The sequence below is a fragment of the Scyliorhinus torazame genome, unplaced genomic scaffold, assembly GCF_047496885.1.
Source record: "Scyliorhinus torazame isolate Kashiwa2021f unplaced genomic scaffold, sScyTor2.1 scaffold_989, whole genome shotgun sequence".
NCBI lineage: Eukaryota > Metazoa > Chordata > Chondrichthyes > Carcharhiniformes > Scyliorhinidae > Scyliorhinus > Scyliorhinus torazame.
This window is the reverse complement of record NW_027308716.1, coordinates 1-22,908: the sequence shown is the minus strand read 5'-3', so window position 1 is coordinate 22,908 and position 22,908 is coordinate 1. Positions and strand designations below refer to the sequence as shown.

Below are 22,908 nucleotides of genomic sequence, written 5' to 3'. Positions count from 1 at the left end.
CCCCCGGTATCTGTCCCCCCCCCGGTCTAAATGAGCACCAGAGGCGGTTTGTGAAAAGTTGGTTTTAATGTGACGGTTCTGATTCGGTTCGAGGTGCCGGGGACGCCGGCCGGCCCCGGGGAAGGGCTACCTCGCCCGGAGTCGGTGCAGATGTCCCCACGCCGGTGGGCGGTGGCGGCCGGCTGGTTCTCACGGCACGCCGTCTCGGACCCCCAGCGCCTGGCGCGCCGCCTCGCCGAAGAGCCTGCGGTCGCCGTGGATGTGCTGGTGCCGGGCCAGGTTGGAGGACTGGTTGAAGCCCTTGCCGCAGAGCGGGCAGCGGAACGGCCTCTCGCCCGTGTGGACGCGCCGGTGCTGCTCCAGGCTGGAGAGGCGGTTAAAGTCCTTCCCGCAGACGGCGCAGGCGAAGGGCCTCTCGCCAGAGTGGATCCGTCGGTGCCGGGCCAGGTTGGACGACTGGGTGAAAGTTTTGCCGCACTCGGCGCACCGGTGCCACCGCTCGCCCGTGTGCACCAGCCCGTGCCGCTCCAGATCCGAGGCCTGGTGGAAGGACTTGCTGCAGCGGGCACAGGCGAACGCGGGCTCCTGCCGGTGCAGCCTCTGGTGCCGCGACAGGTTGGACGAGCGGCTGAACCCTTTGCCGCAGACGGCGCAGTGGTAGCTGGCGTGGACCAGCTGGTGCTGGTCGAAGGGCGAGGCGCCCGCCACCCCCCGGCCGCACACGGAGCAGATGAAGAGCTCGTCCTCCTCTTCGCCGGGCCCCTGGGGCAGCATTCCCGCCGGCACAAAGCCGCATGGCCAGTCCTCTGCCGACCTGTCGCCAAACAGCGCCTCCCCCGGGCGTGGAGCCCCGAAGGGCGGCTCCTTCAGCCCCGCCGGCTCGCCCTCCGCCCAGGCCAGCAGCCGGCTGGGGGCACAGTCCGGCGCCGCAGACCCCGACGGGGCCTGGCTCTCCGAAGACCAGGGCCGGCCGGCCGGGATTCTCCGCCTCTTCTCCCGACTCCACCTCCGGCACGACCTCCTCTTCATCGCCAGCACGTCTAAACGGAAAGAAGAGCAATCAGCCACTCGGGTGTCAGGAGGACGACATTCATCCCCTCCCGTCCCCTGCTGGCCCGGTCAATCAGCGATGCATTCAACCCTCCTCCCCTGGAAACATTCCCCCCAGTATTTATCCCCGTTCCCGGTGCTCAGCACTGCTGCCTCACGGCGCCGAGGACATTATTATTCTCACAAGTAGGTTTACATTAACACTGCAATGATGTTACTGTGACAAGCCCCTAGTCGCCACACTGCGGCGCCTGTTCGGGTACACAGGGAGAATTCAGAATGTCCAATTCACACTCGCGTCTTTCGGGACTTGTGGGAGGAAACCGGAGCACCCGGAGGAAACCCACGCAGACACGGGGAGGACGTGCAGACTGCGCACAGACACTGACCCAAGCCGGGAATCGAACCGGGGGTCCCTGGCCCTAAGCAACAGTGCTAACCGCTGCGCTATCGTGACTCCTGATGGGGGACATGGTGGCACACCCTCCTGTTGCCGGGAACGGTCCCCCCCCCCCCCCTCCCTGCCGCTCCGCCAGGGCAGACGTCGCCCTCACCGGTCCTGAGGCCAAATGCAGAACGGGAACCTCATTAAACCGGCCAAAGTCAGCCCCCTCCAGCTCCGTGCCCCCCCCCCCCCCCACCCGAGCAGTCCACAGTTGACCGTCACCCCACCCCCCGAGACGCCAGCTCGAGGTTTTACGTCTGTCTAACCCGGTCCTCACTGGATCGGATTGCCAACCGAGACTCCATTGGGTTAACCCCCCGCGGCCCCCCCCCCCGCCCAGCCCACAATCCTGCAGGTAAAAACCCGCCCCGTTCCGGCGACCATCCCTGCAAATCTCCCTCCGCCTCCTTTTTGCGGCAACCCCTCCCCCTTCCCCCTCGAAGAGGGACGGGGGGGGGGGGGGGGGGGGCACATCTGCACATTCTGAATTCTCCCTCTGTGTACCCGAACAGGCGCCAGAATGTGGGCGACTAGGGCCTGCTCGCTCTGCGGTGGGGGGCAGCTCGCCGGGGGACGCAGCCCCCAGGGCGGTGGGGCGTCGGATCCCCTGCTGGTTGTACCCGATGTCTCCGGCTCCCTCAATCCGTGCCTTTGAGCGCAGGAACCCCCCCCCCCCCTCTGCCTTGGGGCCAGAAAGCGCGGCGCCCGCACGTCTCTGCACTAAACTGCATCGGCCGCTCGCTTGCCCACCCCGCCAGCACCTCTGGGTGCCCTGTCGCACTCTGGTCCTCAGCACCCCCCCCCCATGGGTGCTGAGGACACCTTCTGGGGGGAACAGGGATCATTGCACCCTCAGTGAGCTCCTCAGAGCCGGTGCTCTTGGACAGGAGGGAGGAGGGGGAGGTGAATGCAATAATTACCCCCCCCCATTCCCAGGGGCTGGGCTGGGGGGAGTTGGCCTCACATTGATAAATGAAGGCTTTCCCGGTGGAATATGCAGCCGAGGCCGGCACAGCCGGGTGGGGGGTTCTGCATTAGTCCCTGTGCATGCTTCACCTTACCCGGGGGGAGCAGCCTGAGATTGCACCCCCCCCCCTCCTCCTCCAGAGCCTCTCCTCCCTGGGACCAGCGCAATGGCCGACCGGACCGCACTACGCAGGCGCCGCCCTCCCCCGCGGCCGGGATAGACCGCTTGCACAGCCGCGCGGCACACTGGGTAAGGCGGCCGCCATTGCTCAGCTGGTGGAGTAGAAACTCCTCCACTCCCTCAAGTGTGGTTTTTACGCCCCCCTCGCTGGGTATCTGAGGAGGAGAGAGCAGGGAAAGAAAGAGAGAGGAGGGTAGGGTTATCTGGAGAGAGAGAGAGAGAGAGAGGACAGCAGCTTCCTTGCTCCCGGAAAGGACAATGCAACTTTGTACCGTACTTGTTGAAGTTTTTCATCTTGCACTCATCAGGACATTTCTCAGGAACACGACATCTCTCTCAGGATGCCAGGTCGTCGTGGCCCCGAAAAGTGTGTAGTGTGCAACCGGGGGAGGAGAAGCCGGGCAGGGCTGTGGTGGACCCTGGGGGAAAGAACCGCTGACAGATTTCTCAACCCATAAGCGATGTTGTCCCAGCAACTCCAGGGTACTGGTGGAGTGACTGTGTTCTGCATTGGCTGCTCCACCTCCCCCCCCTCCCCTCTCTCTCCCTCCCTCTCCCTCCTCCTCACTCCCCTGCCCAGTTTCCTCAGAATTAACCCTCCGCAGCTCCATTCCCCCCCCCAGGTACAAAAACCACAGAGACCAGTTTGTACAAAAACCTTTTTATTCGAGGGACTGGAATCGAGAGGGGGGGGGTATGGGGATAGTGAGTGATCGAGGGACACTGGGGATAGATATGGGGATTATTTACAGAGCAGGATGAAAGCCTGGGGCCTTCCCCAGCCTGTCGGTGGTGAGTTGTCGCCTCCTGCGTCAGGGACGCCTCAGTACAAATCCTCTGCATCCCCGTCCGGTCGGCCGCTCTGCTGGTTCTGAATCTGTTGCTGCTTCCGGTACAGATCGGCAACCTGGGGAGGGAGGGAGGGTTGGTGAGGAGGGAGGGCAGGATGAATGGGAGGGACAGAGAGGTAGAGAGATTACTGATGGGATACACATCTCGTCCGGCCCCAGTCCCACATCGGAGCAAAGTGTTGACACCACCATAAACACCGGAGCCTCTGATCAGCGACCCTGCGCCGCACAGGGGGCCAGCGGGGGGGCACTGGGGCGACGCACAGCTCCAGCTGCCAATACGGGCATTAGAACATTACAGCGCAGTACAGGCCCTTCGGCCCTCGATGTTGCGCCGACCTGTGAAACCACTCTAAAGCCCATCTACACTATTCCCTTATCGTCCGTATGTCTATCCAATGACCATTTGAATGCCCTTAGTGTTGGCGAGACCACTACTGTTGCAGGCAGGGCATTCCACGCCCTTACTACTCTCTGAGTTTAGAACCTACCTCTGACATCTGTCCCATATCTATCACCCCTCAATTTAAAGCTATGTCCCCTCGTGCTAGACATCACCATCCGAGGAAAAAGGCTCTCACTGTCCCCCCTATCCAATCCTCCTTGTGTGCCTCAATTAAGTCACCTCTTAACCTTCTTCTCTCGAACGAAAACAGCCTCAAGTCCCTCAGCCTTTCCTCATAAGATCTTCCCTCCATACCAGGCAATATTCTGGTAAATCTCCTCTGCACCCTTTCCAATGCTTCCACATCCTTCCTATAATGCGGTGACCAGAATTGCACGCAATACTCCAAATGCGGCCGCACCAGAGTTTTGTACAGCTGCAACATGACCTCATGGCTCCGAAACTCAATCCCTCTACTAATAAAAGCTAACACACCGCACGCCTTCTTAACAACCCTCTCAACCTGGGTGGCAACTTTCAGGGATCTATGTACATGGACACCGAGATCTCTCTGCTCATCCACACTGCCAAGAATCTTACCATTAGCCCAGTACTCTGTCTTCCTGTTATTCCTTCCAAAATGAATCACCTCACACTTTTCTGCATTAAACTCCATTTGCCACCTCTCAGCCCAGCGCTGCAGCTTATCTATGTCCCTCTGTAACTTGTAACATCCTTCCGCACTGTCCACAACCCCACCGACTTTAATGTCATCTGCAAATTTACTCACCCATCCTTCTACGCCCTCCTCCAGGTCATTTATAAAAATGACAAACAGCAGTGGCCCCAAAACAGATCCTTGTGGTACACCACTAGTAACTGGACTCCAGTCTGAACATTTCCCATCAAGTGTGTCTTCTTCCAGCTAGCCAATTTCTGATCCAAACTGCTAACTCACCCTGAATCCCATCCTGATCACGGGCCAGGTCTCCGTGGAGCCCCACCCCCCGGGGATTCTCTGACCCGGCGTGGGGTCGGAGAATCCCCTGGTCTCTCCACCCCCCCCCACCCCCACTCCCCATTCTCTCCTGCACCAAAGTCCCCCCCCCCACTTCTCCACATCCCTCCCCTTCCAATGGGCTCAGAAACTCCAAAGTGTATTATGGACCAAAGAGCAAAGGAATGTACAGCACAGGAACAGGCCCTTCGGCCCTCCAAGCCCGTGCCGACCCTGCTGCCCGACTAAACTACAATCTTCTACACTTCCTGGGTCCGTATCCTTCTATTCCCATCCTATTCATGTATTTGTCAAGATGCCCCTTAAATGTCCCTATCGTCCCTGCTTCCACTACCTCCTCCGGTAGTGAGTTCCAGGCACCCACTACCCTCTGCGTAAAAAAACTTGCCTCGTACATCTACTCTAAACCTTGCCCCTCGCACCTTAAACCTCTGCCCCATTGACACTAAACTAGGTGCACCTACAGCCTTGATGTTGAATTTCGCCAGGATGGGGAGAGCCTCCTCCTCAGGTCTGATTCAACATTCTTCCCAGACACTTCGATCTAAACTTGTCCTCGTGCACCAGTCGCTGAAGGTGCAGCAGGCGGTTAGGGTTAGGGTTAATTCCAGGGATGGCGGGACTGTCATAGAAGGAGAGACTGACCAGGTTGGGATTGTTCTCGATGGAGTTCAGAAGAATGAGGGGGGGGTCTCATACAGACTTATAAAATTCCAACAAAGGGACTTGGGGGTCCATGTTCACGATTCTCTGACGGTTAACGGGCAGGTCCAGTCGGCGGTTCGGACGGGCAATGTTAGCGTTCATGTCGAGAGGGCGAGAATACAAGGCCAGGGATGGACCTCTGAGGCTCGGCTCAGACCCCATTTGGAGCATTGGGAGCAGTTTTGGGCCCCGTATCGAAGGAAGGATGTGCTGGGGCCTTGGAAAGGGTCCAGAGAGAGGTTCACAAGAACGATCCCCGGGACGAAGAGCTTGTCGTACGAGGAAACGGCCGAGGACTCTGGGTCTGTACTCGTTGGGAATTTAGAAGGATGAGGGGGGATCTTATTGAAACTTACAGGATACGGCCCGGCCTGGAGAGGACGTTTCCACTTGTAGGAAAAACTAGAAGCAGAGGGGACACAATCTCAGACCGAAGGGACGATCCTTTCAAACAGAGATGAGGAGGAATGTCTTCAGCCAGAGGGAGGTGAATCTGTGGAACTCTTTGCCACAGGAGGCTGTGGAGGCCAATTCACTGAGTATCTTTAAGACAGAGATAGATCGGTTCTTGATTAATAAGGGGATCAGGGGTTATGGGGAGAAGGCAGGAGAATGGGGAGGAGAAAATATCAGCCAGGAATGAATGGCGGAGCAGACTCGATGGGCCAAGTGGCCTAATTCTGCTCCTCTGTCTTATGGTCTAACAGGGAAAGACAGGGTAGATGTTGCCAATGATGGGTGTCCAGAACCCCCTCCCCCCCCCCTTCCCACCCCCGCCTCGCTCTCCGTTCCCGCCTCGCTCTACGCCCCGCCCCCGCCCCCTCCCCCCACCTGGTTGCTGCTTGTGGCCTCCTCAGGTTTCTTGTCGTCCCGGACGCGGAGGAAGCGAGGGAACCGGAGCGAGATTCCCTTTCCGTCATCAACCTGGGGGTGGGCGGAGAAACATCCGTTAGAGAGACTCCCCGGCACCACGGACCCCCCCCCACCCCCAACCCCCGGGACCATGGACCCGCACCCCCCCCCCCCCGGGACCACGGACCCCCCCACTCCCCCCAAACACCACCACCCCCTCGCTCCGGGATCTTGCTGTGTAACCCCCTCAATCCGGGATCTTGCTGTGTAACCCACTCGCTCTGGGATCTTGCTGTGTAACCCCCCCTCGCTCCAGGATGCTGCTGTGTAACCCCCTTCGCGGCGGGATCTTGCTGTGTAACCCCCTTCGCTGCGGGATCTTGCTGTGTAACCCGCCCCCTCGCTCCGGGATCTTGCTGTGTAACCCCCCTCGCTCCGGGATCTTGCTGTGTAACCCCCCTCGCTCCAAGATCCTGCTGTGTAACCCCCTCGCTCCGGGATCTTGCTGTGTAACACCCTCGCTCCGGGATCTTGCTGTGTCACCCCCCCCATCGCTGTGGGATCTTGCTGTGTAACCCCCTTCGCGGCGGGATCTTGCTGTGTAACCCGCCCCCCTCGCTCCGGGATCTTGCTGTGTAACCCCCCCCAACGCTGTGGGATCTTGCTGTGTAAACACCCTCGCTCCGGGATTTTGCTGTGTAACCCACCCTCGCTCCGGGATCTTGCTGTGTAACCCCCTCGCTCCGGGATCTTGCTGTGTAACCCCGCTCGCTCCGGGATCTTGCTGTGTAACCCCCTCGCTCCGGGATCTTGCTGTGTAACCCCCCTCGCTGTGGGATCTTGCTGTGTAACCCCCTTCGTGGCGGGATCTTGCTGTGTAACCCCCCTCGCTGCGGGATCTTGCTGTGTAGCCCCCCTCGCTCTGGGGTCTTGCTGTGTAACACCCCTCGCTCTGGGATCTTGCTGTGTAACCGCCCCCTCGCTCCGGGATCTTGCTGTGTAACCCCCTCGCTCCGGGATCTTGCTGTGTAACCCCCTCGCTCCGGGATCTTGCTGTGTAACCCCCCTCGCCCCGGGATCTTGCTGTGTAACCCCCCTCGCCCCGGGATCTTGCTGTGTAACCCCCCTCGCTCCGGGATCTTGCTGCGTAACCCCCTCGCTCCGGGATCTTGCTGTGTAACCCCCCCTCGCTCTGGGATCTTGCTGTGTAACCCCCCCCACTCACTGCAGGAACTTGCTGTGTAACCCCCCTCGCTCTGGGATCTTGCTGTGTAACCGCCCCCTCGCTCTGGGATCTTGCTGTGTAACCGCCCCCTCGCTCCGGGATCTTGCTGTGTAACCCCCCTCGCTCCGGGATCTTGCTGTGTAACCCCCCTCGCTCCGAGATCTTGCTGTGTAAGCCCCCTCGCTGCGGGATCTTGCTGTGTAACCCCCCTCGCTGCAGGATCTTGCTCTGCAACCCCCCCACCCCCCCAGGACAACTGACCCGCACCCACCCCACCCACAGTCAGAAAAAAACACACATCCCCCACACACACACGGTGGGCAGCACGGTAGCATTGTGGATAGCACAATTGCTTCACAGCTCCAGGGTCCCAGGTTCGATTCCGGCTTGGGTCACTGTCTGTGCGGAGTCTGCGCGTCCTCCCCGTGTGTGCGTGGGTTTCCTCCGGGTGCTCCGGTTTCCTCCCACAGTCCAAAGATGCGCAGGTTAGGTGAATTGGCCAATGATAAATTGCCCTTAGTGTCCAAAATTGCCCTTAGTGTTGGGTGGGGTTACTGGGTTATGGGGATAGGGTGGAGGTGTGGACCTTGGGTAGGGTGCTCTTTCCAAGAGCCGGTGCAGACTCGATGGGCCGAATGGCCTCCTTCTGCACTGTAAATTCTATGTACAGTAAACTTCCCCCCACCACACACACGTCTCACCCTCTCCCCCCTTGACCCGGACCCCGCACAGCCCCCTTGGTTTTCCCCTCCCCGCTCACTCACCATGCCCTGCGCTGCCTTGTACACGGGCGAGATGGACAGGTCGGCACATTTCACCTCCCAGACCTGCACGGCGTCGAACCAGTGGTCAGGCTCCGCAGAATTATCCCAGCGGTAATAGGGGCAGGGCTTGCCAATGATGTGATCCTGGGTTGGAGAGAGAGAGAGGGAGGGAATATCGTCTGTGATATGTGTGGGAGAAGCGGGGGAGATGGAGAACATGGTGGAGGGGGGCGGGGGAGAGCGATCAGTAATATCCACCTCTGTCTCTGCCAGCAGCTCAGTGACGGGCTGAGACACGACCCCACCTTCACTGGGGACTCGAATCGATAAATGTTCCTGTGTAACAGGCTCGAGGGGCTGAATGGGTCTCCTCCTGTTCCTGTGTAACAGGCTCGAGGGGCTGAATGGGCCCCCTCCTGTTCCTGTGTAACAGGCTCGAGGGGCTGAATGGGCCTCCTCCTGTTCCTGTGTAACAGGCTCGAGGGGCTGAATGGGCCCCCTCCTGTTCCTGTGTAACAGGCTCGAGGGGCTGAATGGGCCTCCTCCTGTTCCTGTGTAACAGGCTCGAGGGGCTGAATGGGCCTCCTCCTGTTCCTTTGTAACACACTCGAGGGGCTGAATGGGCCTCCTCCTGTTCCTGAGTAACAGGCTCGAGGAGGGGGCTGAATGGGCCTCCTCCTGTTCCTGTGTAACAGGCTCGAGGGGCTGAATGGGCCTCCTCCTGTTCCTTTGTAACACACTCGAGGGGCTGAATGGGCCTCCTCCTGTTCCTGAGTAACAGGCTCGAGGAGGGGGCTGAATGGGCCTCCTCCTGTTCCTGTGTAACAGGCTCGAGGAGGGGGCTGAATGGGCCTCCTCCTGTTCCTGTGTAACAGGCTCGAGGGGCTGAATGGGCCTCCTCCTGTTCCTGTGTAACAGGCTCGAAGGGCTGACTGGGCCTCCTCCTGTTCCTGTGCAACAGGCTCGAGGGGCTGAATGGGCCTCCTCCTGTTCCTGTGCAACTGGCTCGAGGGGCTGAATGGGCCTCCCCTGTTCCTTTGTAACAGGCTCGAGGAGGGGGCTGAATGGGCCTCCTCCTGTTCCTGTGTAACAGGTTCGAGGGGCTGAATGGGCCTCCCCTGTTCCTTTGTAACAGGCTCGAGGGGCTGAATGGGCCTCCTCCTGTTCCTGTGTAACAGGCTCGAGGGGCTGAATGGGCCTCCTCCTGTTCCTGTGTAACAGGCTCGAGGGGCTGAATGGGCCTCCTCCTGTTCCTGTGTAACAGGCTCGAGGGGCTGAATGGGCCTCCTCCTGTTCCTGTGTAACAGGCTCGAGGGGCTGACTGGGCCTCCTCCTGTTCCTGTGCAACAGGCTCGAGGGGCTGAATGGGCCTCCTCCTGTTCCTGTGCAACTGGCTCGAGGGGCTGAATGGGCCTCCTCCTGTTCCTGTGTAACAGGCTCGAGGGGCTGAATAGGCCTCCTCCTGTTCCTGCGTAACAGGCTCGAGGGGCTGAATGGGCCTCCTCCTGTTCCTGCGTAACAGGCTCGAGGGGCTGAATGGGCCTACTCCTGTTCCTGCGTAACAGGATCGAGGGGCTGAATAGGCCTCCTCCTGTTCCTGCGTACAGGCTCGAGGGGCTGAATGGGCCTCCTCCTGTTCCTGCGTAACAGGCTCGAGGGGCTGAATGGGCCTCCTCCTGTTCCTGTGTAACAGACTCGAGGGGCTGAATGGACCTCCTCCTGTTCCTTTGTAACACACTCGAGGGGCTGAATGGGCCGTGGGCCTCCTCCTGTTCCTGTGTAACAGGCTCGAGGGGCTGACTGGGCCTCCTCCTGTTCCTGTGCAACTGGCTCGAGGGGCTGAATGGGCCTCCCCCTGTTCCTGTGTAACAGGTTCGAGGGGCTGAATGGGCCTCCCCTGTTCCTGTGTAACAGGCTCGAGGAGGGGGCTGAATGGGCCTCCTCCTGTTCCTGTGTAACAGGCTCGAGGAGGGGGCTGAATGGGCCTCCTCCTGTTCCTGTGTAACAGGCTCGAGGGGCTGAATAGGCCTCCTCCTGTTCCTGTGGAACAGGCTCGAGGGGCTGAATGGGCCTCACCTGTTCCTGTGTAACAGACTCGAGGGGCTGAATGGGCCTACTCCTGTTCCTGTGTAACAGGCTCGAGGGGCTGAATGGGCCTACTCCTGTTCCTGTGTAACAGGCTCGAGGGGCTGAATAGGCCTCCTCCTGTTCCTGTGTAACAGGCTCGAGGGGCTGAATGGGCCTACTCCTGTGTAACAGGCTCGAGGGTGCTGAATGGGCCTCCCCTGTTCCTGTGTAACAGACTCGAGGGGCTGAATGGGCCTCCTCCTGTTCCTGTGTAACAGGCTCGAGGGGCTGAATAGGCCTCCTGTTCCTGTGGAACAGGCTCGAGGGGCTGAATGGGCCTCACCTGTTCCTGTGTAACAGACTCGAGGGGCTGAATGGGCCTACTCCTGTTCCTGTGTAACAGGCTCGAGGGGCTGAATGGGCCTACTCCTGTTCCTATGTAACAGGCTCGAGGGGCTGAATGGGCCTACTCCTGTTCCTCTGTAACAGGCTCGAGGGGCTGAATAGGCCTCCTCCTGTTCCTGTGTAACAGGCTCGAGGGGCTGAATGGGCCTACTCCTGTTCCTGTGTAACAGGCTCGAGGGGCTGAATGGGCCTCCTCCTGTTCCTGTGTAACAGGCTCGAGGGGCTGAATAGGCCTCCTCCTGTTCCTGCGTAACAGGCTCGAGGGGCTGAATGGGCCTACTCCTGTTCCCGTGTAACAGGCTCGAGGGGCTGAATGGGCCTCCTGTTCCTGTGTAACAGGCTCGAGGGACTGAATGGGCCTACTCCTGTTCCTGTGTAACAGGCTCGAGGGACTGAATGGGCCTACTCCTGTTCCTGTGTAACAGGCTCGAGGGGCTGAATAGGCCTCCTCCTGTTCCTGTGTAACAGGCTCGAGGGGCTGAATGGGCCTACTCCTGTTCCCGTGTAACAGGCTCGAGGGGCTGAATGGGCCTCCTCCTGTTCCTGTGTAACAGGCTCGAGGGACTGAATGGGCCTCCTCCTGTTCCTGTGTAACAGGCTCGAGGGGCTGAATAGGCCTCCTCCTGTTCCTGTGTAACAGGCTCGAGGGGCTGAATGGGCCTCCTCCTGTTCCTGTGTAACAGGCTCGAGGGGCTGAAAGGGCCTCCTCCTGTTCCTGTGCAACTGGCTCGAGGGGCTGCATGGGCCTCCTCCTGTTCCTGTGTAACTGGCTCGAGGGGCTGAATGGGCCTCCTCCTGTTCCTGTGTAACAGGCTCGAGGAGGGGGCTGAATGGGCCTCCTCCTGTTCCTGTGTAACTGGCTCGAGGAGGGGGCTGAAGGGGCCTCCTCCTGTTCCTGTGTAACAGGCTCGAGGGGCTGTATGGGCCTCCTCCTGTTCCTGTGTAACAGGCTCGAGGGGCTGAATGGGCCTCCTCCTGTTCCTGTGTAACAGACTCGAGGGGCTGAATGGACCTCCTCCTGTTCCTTTGTAACACACTCGAGGGGCTGAATGGGCCTCCTCCTGTTCCTGTGTAACAGACTCGAGGGGCTGAAGGGTCTCCGGTTTTTGAGCAGCTCTCACCTTGAAGAATTTGGTATGTTGCTCCAAATCCTCATCTTTGAAACCAGTCCCGATCTGAGAGAGAGAGAGAGAGAGAGAGAGCAGTTAAATCACAGCCTGCGTAATCAGGTGCGGCGTGGTAGCGCAGTGGTTAACACTGTGGCTTCACAGCGCCAGGGTCCCGGTTCGATTCCCGGCTTGGGTCACTGTCTGTGCGGAGTCTGCACGTTCTCCCCGTGTCTGCGTGGGTTTCCTCCGGGTGCTCCGGTTTCCTCTCACAGGTCCCGAAAGACAGGCTTGTTGGGCGAATTGGACATTCTGAATTCTCCCTCTGTGTACCCGAACAGGAGCCGGAATGTGGCCACTAGGGGATTTTCACAGTAACGTCAGTGCCGCGTTAATGTAAACCTACTTGTGACACTAATAAAGATTATTATTAATGTGGCGACGAGGGGATTTTCACAGTAACGTCAGTGCCGGGTTAATGTAAGCCTACTTGTGACACTAATAAAGATTATTATTAATGTGGCGACGAGGGTATTTTCACAGTAACGTCAGTGCCGGGTCAATGTGAGCCTACTTGTGACACTAATAAAGATTATTATTAATGTGGCGACGAGGATATTTTCACAGTAACGTCAGTGCGGGGTTAATGTGAGCCTACTTGTGACACTAATAAAGATTATTATTAATGTGGCGACGAGGGTATTTTCACAGTAACGTCAGTGCCGGGTTAATGTAAGCCCACTTGTGACACTAATAAAGGTTATTATTAATGTGGCGACGAGGATATTTTCACAGTAACGTCAGTGCGGGGTTAATGTGAGCCTACTTGTGACACTAATAAAGATTATTATTAATGTGGCGACGAGGGTATTTTCACAGTAACGTCAGTGCCGGGTTAATGTGAGCCTACTTGTGACACTAATAAAGATTATTATCAATGTTACGATGAGGGGATTTTCACAGTAACGTCAGTGCCGGGTTAATGTGAGCCTCCTTGTGACACTAATAAAGATTATTATTAATGTGGCGACGAGGGGATTTTCACAGTAACGTCAGTGCCGGGTTAATGTGAGCCTACTTGTGACACTAATAAAGATTATTATTAATGTGGCGACGAGGGGATTTTCACAGTAACGTCACATCCGGGTTAATGTGAGCCTACTTGTGACACTAATAAAGATTATTATTAATGTGGCGACGAGGGTATTTTCACAGTAACGTCAGTGCCGGGTTAATGTGAGCCTACTTGTGACACTAATAAAGATTATTATTAATGTGGCGACGAGGGTATTTTCACAGTAACGTCAGTGCCGCGTTAATGTAAACCTACTTGTGACACTAATAAAGATTATTATTAATGTGGCGACGAGGGTATTTTCACAGTAACGTCACATCCGGGTTAATGTGAGCCTACTTGTGACACTAATAAAGATTATTATTAATGTGGCGACGAGGGTATTTTCACAGTAACGTCAGTGCCGCGTTAATGTGAGCCGACTTGTGACACTAATAAAGATTATTATTAATGTGGCGACGAGGGGATTTTCACAGTAACGTCAGTGCCGGGTTAATGTGAGCCGACTTGTGACACTAATAAAGATTATTATTAATGTGGCGACGAGGGGATTTTCACAGTAACGTCAGTGCCGGGTTAATGTAAGCCGACTTGTGACACTAATGATTGTTATTAGTATTCTCAAAGAGGCTGCGACCAGCATGGGAGTGCCCCTTAAAGAAATGTGTCCTATCGCATGGCTTCGGTGATGTCATGGTGTGGGTGGAGCTGGGCTGTGGCCCTGAGAGTTTTTACTTTCGCTTTGAGTTCTGGACTGGGTTTGAACTGGACAGGGTGAAGGGAGGGTCTCTCCATCTTCATTTCGAAAAGCTGCTCCCAGGCGACTTGGTAACGGACAAGGGAGAATTGCATTCTGGGAGGAATTCAAACCCGCTGTTTGGAAAGGGGACAGAATATCAATAACAAGTCTTATACCAGTGAGAATACCGTGTGCTGACTGACCACACTTTTGAAAAGGGCTTTCTGGTTTTACTTGGGTTTTGTTATTGAATTGGAACAGTTAAGGGGGAATTCATTAAGGGTTTTATAGAGTACTGTAGCTGTGTGGGGACCTTATGTTTGTAGTTGATAGAAATTCTTACAGTGTGTGTTTATACGAATAAAACTCAATTTTTTAATTAAAAGTTCCTGAGAGGGACAGCACGGTGGCCCAGTGGTTAGCACTGCTGCCTCACAGTGCCAAGGTCCCAGGTTCGATCCCGGCTCTGGGTCACTGTCCGTGTGGAGTTTGCACATTCGCCCCGTGTTTGTGGTGAGGGGGTGGGGGCTGGCGAGCAGGAGGCTGGCAGGGAGAGTGGTGTGTGCCAGGGGAAGTGGGCGCTAACTACACGATAAGATCGGAAGCGTCCGTCTGTCTTCAGGGAGACCGGCCGGCGGGGGCTGGGGGACGGCGGGGGCTGGGGGGACGGCGGGGGCTGGGGGACGGCGGGGGCTGGGGGACGGCGGGGGCTGGGGGACGGCGGGGGCCGGGGGGACGGCGGAGGCCGCGGGGACGGCGGGGGCTGGGGGACGGCGGGGGCGGGGGCTGGGGGACGGCGGGGGCGGGGGCTGGGGGACGGCGGGGGCGGGGGCTGGGGGACGGCAGGGGCTGGGGGGACGGCGGAGGCTGGGGGGACGGGGACGGCGGGGGCTGAGGGACGGCGGGGGCTGAGGGACGGCGGGGGCTGGGGGACGGCGGGGGCTGGGGGACGGCGGGGGCTGGGGGACGGCGGGGGCTGGGGGACGGCGGGGGCTGGGGGACGGCGGGGGCTGGGGGACGGCGGGGGCTGGGGGACGGCGGGGGCTGGGGGACGGCGGGGGCTGGGGGACGGCGGGGGCTGGGGGACGGCGGGGGCTGGGGGACGGCGGGGGCTGGGGGACGGCGGAGGCCGGGGGGACGGCGGAGGCCGGGGGGACGGCGGAGGCCGCGGGGACGGCGGGGGCTGGGGGACGGCGGGGGCTGGGGGACGGCGGGGGCTGGGGGACGGCGGGGGCTGGGGGACGGCGGGGGCTGGGGGACGGCGGGGGCTGGGGGACGGCGGGGGCTGGGGGACGGCGGGGGCTGGGGGACGGCGGGGGCTGGGGGACGGCGGGGGCTGGGGGACGGTGGGGGCTGGGGGACGGTGGGGGCCGGGGGGACGGCGGAGGCTGCGGGGACGGCGGGGGCTGGGGGACGGCGGGGGCTGGGGGACGGCGGGGGCTGGGGGACGGCGGATGCTGGGGGACGGCGGGGGCTGGGGGACGGCGGGGGCTGGGGGACGGCGGGGGCTGGGGGACGGCGGGGGCTGGGGGACGGCGGGGGCTGGGGGACGGCGGGGGCTGGGGGACGGCGGGGGCTGGGGGACGGCGGGGGCTGGGGGACGGCGGGGGCTGGGGGACGACGGGGGATGGGGGACGGCGGGGGCTGGGGGACGGCGGGGGCTGGGGGACGGCGGGGGCTGGGGGACGGCGGGGGCTGGGGGGACGGCGGGGGCTGGGGGGACGGCGGGGGCTGGGGGGACGGCGGGGGCTGGGGGACGGCGGGGGCTGGGGGGAGGGGGGCGGGGGCTGGGGGGGGGGCGGGGGCTGGCGGGGGCTGGGGGGACGGCGGGGGCTGGGGGGGGGGCGGGGGCTGGGGGCGGAGCGGGGGCCGGGGGGACGGCGGGGGGGACGGCGGGGGATGGGGGACGGCGGGGGCTGGGGGACGGCGGGGGCTGGGGGACGGCGGGGGCCGGCGGGGGCTGGGGGACGGCGGGGGCCGGGGGACGGCGGGGGCTGGGGGACGGCGGGGGCCGGGGGACGGCGGGGGCCGGGGACGGAGGGGGCCGGGGGACGGCGGGGGCCGGGGGACGGCGGGGGCTGGGGGACGGCGGGGGCCGGGGGACGGCTGGGGCCGGGGACGGAGGGGGCCGGGGGACGGCGGAGCCCTCACCTTGCAGATGGTTTGATACTCCTCGCTCTCCTCTTCGTAACAGGCCAATAGGAAGCCTCCGTAGACCCCGGTCCGCTTGCCCTTGCCGTGGTAACCACCAATCACAGCCAGGTCCAGGGTGTCACCCACACCGTCCAGATAATCCTTCTTCAGCTGCGGAGAGAGAGAGTTAACCCCTTCAGCCCCGCTCGGATTAACCCCCTCAACCCCGCTCGGATTAACCCCTTCAGCCCCGCTCGGATTAACCCCCTCAACACCGCTCGGATTAACCCCTTCAGCCCCGCTCGGATTAACCCCTTCAGCCCCGCTCGGATTAACCCCTTCAACACCGCTCGGATTAACCCCTTCAACACCGCTCGGATTAACCCCTTCAGCCCCGCTCGGATTAACCCCTTCAGCCCCGCTCGGATTAACCCCCTCAACACCGCTCGGATTAACCCCTTCAGCCCCGCTCGGATTAACCCCTTCAATCCCGCTCGGATTAACCCCCTCAACACCGCTCGGATTAACCCCTTCAGCCCCGCTCGGATTAACCCCTTCAACACCGCTCGGATTAACCCCTTCAACACCGCTCGGATTAACCCCTTCAGCCCCGCTCGGATTAACCCCTTCAGCCCCGCTCGGATTAACCCCCTCAACACCGCTCGGATTAACCCCTTCAGCCCCGCTCGGATTAACCCCCTCAACCCCGCTCGGATTAACCCCCTCAACCCCGCTCGGATTAACCCCTTCAGCCCCGCTCGGATTAACCCCTTCAGCCCCGCTCGGATTAACCCCTTCAGCCCCGCTCGGATTAACCCCTTCAGCCCCGCTCGGATTAACCCCTTCAGCCCCGCTCGGATTAACCCCTTCAGCCCCGCTCGGATTAACCCCTTCAATCCCGCTCGGATTAACCCCTTCAGCCCCGCTCGGATTAACCCCTTCAGCCCCGCTCGGATTAACCCCTTCAGCCCCGCTCGGATTAACCCCTTCAGCCCCGCTCGGATTAACCCCTTCAGCCCCGCTCGGATTAACCCCTTCAGCCCCGCTCGGATTAACCCCTTCAGCCCCGCTCGGATTAACCCCTTCAGCCCCGCTCGGATTAACCCCTTCAACCCCGCTCGCATTAACCCCCTCAACCCCGCTCGGATTAACCCCTTCAACCCCGCTCGGATTAACCCCTTCAACCCCGCTCGGATTAACCCCCTCAACCCCGCTCGGATTAACCCCTTCAGCCCCGCTTGGATTAACCCCTTCAACCCCGCTCGGATTAACCCCTTCAGCCCCGCTCGGATTAACCCCTTCAACCCCGCTCCGATTAACCCCCTCAACCCCGCTCGGATTAACCCCTTCAACACCGCTCGGATTAACCCCTTCAACACCGCTCGGATTAACCCCTTCAACCCCGCTCCGATTAACCCCCTCAACCCCGCTCGGATTAACCCCTTCAACCCCGCTCGGATTCACCCCTTCAACACCGCTCGGATTAACCCCTCAACCCCGCTCGGATTAACCCCCTCAGCCCCGCTCGGATTAACTCCTTCAGCCCCGCTCGGATTAACCCCTTCAGCCCCGCTCGGATTAACCCCTTCAGCCCCGCTCGGATTAACCCCTTCAGCCCCGCTCGGATTAACCCCTTCAACCCCGCTCGGATTAACCCCTTCAACCCCGCTCGCATTAACCCCTTCAGCCCCGCTCGGATTAACCCCTTCAGCCCCGCTCGGATTAACCCCTTCAGCCCCGCTCGGATTCACCCCTTCAGCCCCGCTCGGATTCACCCCTTCAGCCCCGCTCGGATTAACCCCTTCAACCCCGCTCGGATTAACCCCTTCAACCCCGCTCGGATTAACCCCCTCAGCCCCGCTCGGATTAACCCCTTCAGCCTCGCTCGGATTAACCCCTTCAACCCCGCTCGGATTAACCCCTTCAGCCCCGCTCGGATTAACCCCCTCAGCCCCGCTCGGATTAACCCCTTCAACCCCGCTCGGATTAACCCCCTCAACCCCGCTCGGATTAACCCCCTCAACCCCGCTCGGATTAACCCCTTCAGCCCCGCTCGGATTAACCCCTTCAGCCCCGCTTGGATTAACCCCTTCAGCCCCGCTCGGATTAACCCCTTCAGCCCCGCTCGGATTAACCCCTTCAGCCCCGCTCGGATTAACCCCTTCAACCCCGCTCGGATTAACCCCTTCAGCCCCGCTCGGATTAACCCCTTCAATCCCGCTCGGATTAACCCCTTCAACCCCGCTCGGATTAACCCCTTCAGCCCCGCTCGGATTAACCCCCTCAGCCCCGCTCGGATTAACCCCTCAACCCCGCTTGGATTAACCCCTTCAGCCCCGCTCGGATTAACCCCTTCAGCCCCGCTCGGATTAACCCCTTCAATCCCGCTCGGATTAACCCCTTCAGCCCCGCTCGGATTAACCCCTCAACCTCGCTCGGATTAACCCCTTCAGCCCCGCTTGGATTAACCCCTTCAGCCCCGCTCGGATTAACCCCTTCAATCCCGCTCGGATTAACCCCTTCAACCCCGCTCGGATTAACCCCTTCAACCCCGCTCGGATTAACCCCTTCAACCCCGCTCGGATTAACCCCTTCAACCCCGCTCGGATTAACCCCTCAACACCGCTCGGATTAACCCCTTCTGCCCCGCTCGGATTAACCCCTTCAGCCCCGCTCGGATTAACCCCTTCAGCCACGCTCGGATTAACCCCCTCAGCCACGCTCGGATTAACCCCTTCAGCCCCGCTCGGATTAACCCCTTCAACCCCGCTCGGATTAACCCCTTCAGCCCCGCTCGGATTAACCCCCTCAACCCCGCTCGGATTAACCCCTTCAACCCCGCTCGGATTAACCCCTTCAGCCCCTCTCGGATTAACCCCTTCAGCCCCGCTCGGATTAACCCCTTCAGCCCCGCTCGGATTAACCCCTTCAGCCCCGCTCGGATTAACCCCTTCAGCCCCGCTCGGATTAACCCCTTCAGCCCCGCTCGGATTAACCCCTTCAGCCCCGCTCGGATTAACCCCTTCAGCCCCGCTCGGATTAACCCCTTCAACCCCGCTCGGATTAACCCCTCCAACCCCGCTCGGATTAACCCCTTCAGCCCCGCTCGGATTAACCCCCTCAACCCCGCTCGGATTAACCCCCTCAACCCCGCTCGGATTAACCCCCTCAACCCCGCTCGGATTAACCCCCTCAGCCCCGCTCGGATTAACCCCTTCAGCCCCGCTCGGATTAACCCCTTCAACCCCGCTCGGATTAACCCCTTCAACCCCGCTCGGATTAACCCCTTCAACCCCGCTCGGATTAACCCCTTCAGCCCCGCTCGGATTAATCCCCTCAACCCCGCTCGGATTAACCCCTTCAGCCCCGCTCGGATTATCCTCCTCAACCCCGCTCGGATTAACCCCTTCAACCCCGCTCGGATTAACCCCTTCAACCCCGCTCGGATTAACCCCCTCAGCCCCGCTCGGATTAACCCCCTCAGCCCCGCTCGGATTAACCCCTTCAGCCCCGCTCGGATTAACCCCTTCAACCCCGCTCGGATTAACCCCCTCAGCCACGCTCGGATTAACCCCCTCAGCCCCGCTCGGATTAACCCCTTCAGCCCCGCTCGGATTAACCCCTTCAACCCCGCTCGGATTAACCCCTTCAGCCCCGCTCGGATTAACCCCTTCAACCCCGCTCGGATTAACCCCTTCAGCCCCGCTCGGATTAACCCCTTCAGCCCCGCTCGCATTAACCCCTTCAGTCCCGCTCGGATTAACCCCCTCAGCCCCGCTCGGATTAACCCCTTCAGTCCCGCTCGGATTAAACCCTTCAATCCCGCTCGGATTAACCCCTTCAACCCCGCTCGGATTAACCCCTTCAACCCCGCTCGGATTAACCCCTTCAGCCCCGCTCGGATTAACCCCTTCAGCCCCGCTCGGATTAATCCCCTCAACCCCGCTCGGATTAACCCCCTCAACCCCGCTCGGATTAACCCCCTCAGCCCCGCTCGGATTAACCCCTTCAGCCCCGCTCGGATTAATCCTCTCAACCCCGCTCGGATTAACCCCCTCAACCCCGCTCGGATTAACCCCCTCAACCCCGCTGTGATTAACCCCTTCAGCCCCGCTCGGATTAACCCCTTCAGCCCCGCTCGGATTAACCCCTTCAGCCCCGCTCGGATTAACCCCTTCAGCCCCGCTCGGATTAACCCCTTCAGCATCGCTCGGATTAACCCCTTCAATCCCGCTCGGATTAACCCCTTCAGCCCCGCTCGGATTAACCCCTTCAGCCCCGCTCGGATTAACCCCTTCAACCCCGCTCGGATTAACCCCTTCAACCCCGCTCGGATTAACCCCTTCAGCCCCGCTCGGATTAACCCCTTCAGCCCCGCTCGGATTAACCCCTTCAGCCCCGCTCGGATTAACCCCTTCAGCCCCGCTCGGATTAACCCCTTCAGCCCCGCTCGGATTAACCCCCTCAGCCCCGCTCGGATTAACCCCTTCAGCCCCGCTCGGATTAACCCCTTCAGCCCCGCTCGGATTAACCCCTTCAGCCCCGCTCGCATTAACCCCTTCAGCCCCGCTCGGATTAACCCCCTCAACCCCGCTCGGATTAACCCCTTCAGCCCCGCTCGGATTAACCCCCTCAACCCCGCTCGGATTGACCCCTTCAACCCCGCTCGGATTAACCCCTTCAGCCCCGCTCGGATTAACCCCTTCAACCCCGCTCGGATTAACCCCTTCAACCCCGCTCGGATTAACCCCTTCAGCCCCGCTCGGATTAACCCCTTCAACCCCGCTCGGATTAACCCCTTCAGCCCCGCTGTGATTAACCCCTTCAGCCCCGCTCGGATTAACCCCCTCAACCCCGCTCGGATTAACCCCCTCAACCCCGCTGTGATTAACCCCTTCAGCCCCGCTCGGATTAACCCCTTCAATCCCGCTCGGATTAACCCCTTCAGCCCCGCTCGCATTAACCCCTTCAATCCCGCTCGGATTAACCCCTTCAGCCCCGCTCGCATTAACCCCTTCAGCCCCACACGGATTAACCCCCTCAACCCCGCTCGGATTAACCCCTTCAACCCCGCTCGGATTAACCCCTTCAGCCCCGCTCGGATTAATCCCCTCAACCCCGCTCGGATTAATCCCCTCAACCCCGCTCGGATTGACCCCCTCAACCCCGCTCGGATTAACCCCCTCAACCCCGCTCGGATTAACCCCTTCAACCCCGCTCGGATTAACCCCTTCAACCCCGCTCGGATTAACCCCCTCAACCCCGCTCGGATTAACCCCTCAACCCCGCTGTGATTAACCCCTTCAACCCCGCTCGGATTGACCCCCTCAATCCCGCTCGGATTAACCCCCTCAATCCCGCTGTGATTAACCCCCTCAATCCCGCTGTGATTAACCCCCTCAACCCCGCTGTGATTAACCCCCTCAATCCCGCTCGGATTAACCCCCTCAACCCCGCTGTGATTAACCCTCTCAACCCCGCTGTGATTAACCCCCTCAATCCCGCTCGGATTAACCCCCTCAACCCCGCTGTGATTAACCCTCTCAACCCCGCTGTGATTAACCCCCTCAATCCCGCTCGGATTAACCCCCTCAATCCCGCTGTGATTAACCCCCTCAATCCCGCTGTGATTAACCCCCTCAATCCCGCTCGGATTAACCCCCTCAATCCCGCTGTGATTAACCCCCTCAATCGCGCTGTGATTAACCCCCTCAATCCCGCTGTGATTAACCCCCTCAACCCCGCTGTGATTAACCCTCTCAATCCCGCTGTGATTAACCCCCTCAATCCTGCTCGGATTAACCCCGTCAATCCCGCTGTGATTAACCCCCTCAACCCCGCTGTGATTAACCCCCTCAATCCTGCTCGGATTAACCCCCTCAATCCCACTGTGATTAACCCCCTCAACCCCGCTGTGATTAACCCCCTCAATCCCGCTCGGATTAACCCCCTCAATCCCACTGTGATTAACCCCCTCAACCCCGCTGTGATTAACCCCCTCAATCCCGCTCGGATTAACCCCCTCAACCCCGCTGTGATTAACCCTCTCAATCCCGCTGTGATTAACCCCCTCAATCGCGCTGTGATTAACCCCCCTCAATCGCGCTGTGATTAACCCCCTCAATCGCGCTGTGATTAACCCCCTCAATCCCGCTGTGATTAACCCCCTCAATCGCGCTGTGATTAACCCCTCAATCCCGCTGTGATTAACCCCCTCAATCCCGCTGTGATTAACCCCCTCAATCCCGCTCGGATTAACCCCCTCAATCCCGCTGTGATTAACCCCCTCAATCCCGCTGTGATTAACCCCCTCAATCCCGCTCGGATTAACCCCCTCAACCCCGCTGTGATTAACCCTCTCAATCCCGCTGTGATTAACCCCCTCAATCGCGCTGTGATTAACCCCCTCAATCCCGCTGTGATTAACCCCCTCAATCCCGCTGTGATTAACCCCGTCAATCCCGCTGTGATTAACCCCCTCAATCGCGCTGTGATTAACCCCCTCAATCCCGCTGTGATTAACCCCCCTCAATCCCGCTGTGATTAACCCCCTCAATCCTGCTCGGATTAACCCCCTCAATCCCGCTGTGATTAACCCCCTCAATCCCACTGTGATTAACCCCCTCAACCCCGCTGTGATTAACCCCCTCAATACCGCTCGGATTAGCCCCCTCAATCCCGCTGTGATTAACTCCCCCCAATCCCGCTGTGACACACAGAGTTAGTTTAACCCTCTCCAGCCATCGTTCCCCCCGAAGCTTCGCTCCGTCTCACCTTCAGCCAGTTGTGGGATCTCTTGGCGATCTCGTACGTCGCATCGACCTCCAACGTTTTCACCATCAGCCCCTCGCAGGAATCTGCTTTCAGGAACAAACGTTCGTCAAGATCACAACTCCCGAATCCACGAAGCAGGAGACATAAACGGGGGGTGGTGAGCAGGA

General features: G+C 60.1%; 1 protein-coding gene and 1 long non-coding RNA gene across 2 annotated transcripts; both read right to left on the bottom strand.

Annotated features, from left to right (window-relative positions):
* Positions 1–47: 47 nt before the first annotated feature.
* On the bottom strand, positions 48–2,665 carry LOC140406896 (uncharacterized). The gene is made up of 2 exons (XR_011939364.1): positions 2,552–2,665; positions 48–1,040 (listed from the first exon to the last, which is right to left on the bottom strand). It is a non-coding gene; the product is annotated as an uncharacterized lncRNA (long non-coding RNA).
* A 622-nt stretch (positions 2,666–3,287) lies between these two features.
* LOC140406898 (DNA ligase 1-like) lies at positions 3,288–22,825 on the bottom strand. Its single transcript, XM_072494766.1, has 6 exons — positions 22,742–22,825; positions 15,986–16,138; positions 12,036–12,089; positions 8,443–8,586; positions 6,433–6,525; positions 3,288–3,549 (listed from the first exon to the last, which is right to left on the bottom strand). The coding sequence occupies exons 1-6, from the start codon at positions 22,805–22,807 to the stop codon at positions 3,466–3,468; spliced, it is 594 nt and encodes a 197-aa protein (XP_072350867.1). The 5' UTR covers positions 22,808–22,825; the 3' UTR covers positions 3,288–3,465.
* Between the last annotated feature and the right edge of the window lie 83 nt (positions 22,826–22,908).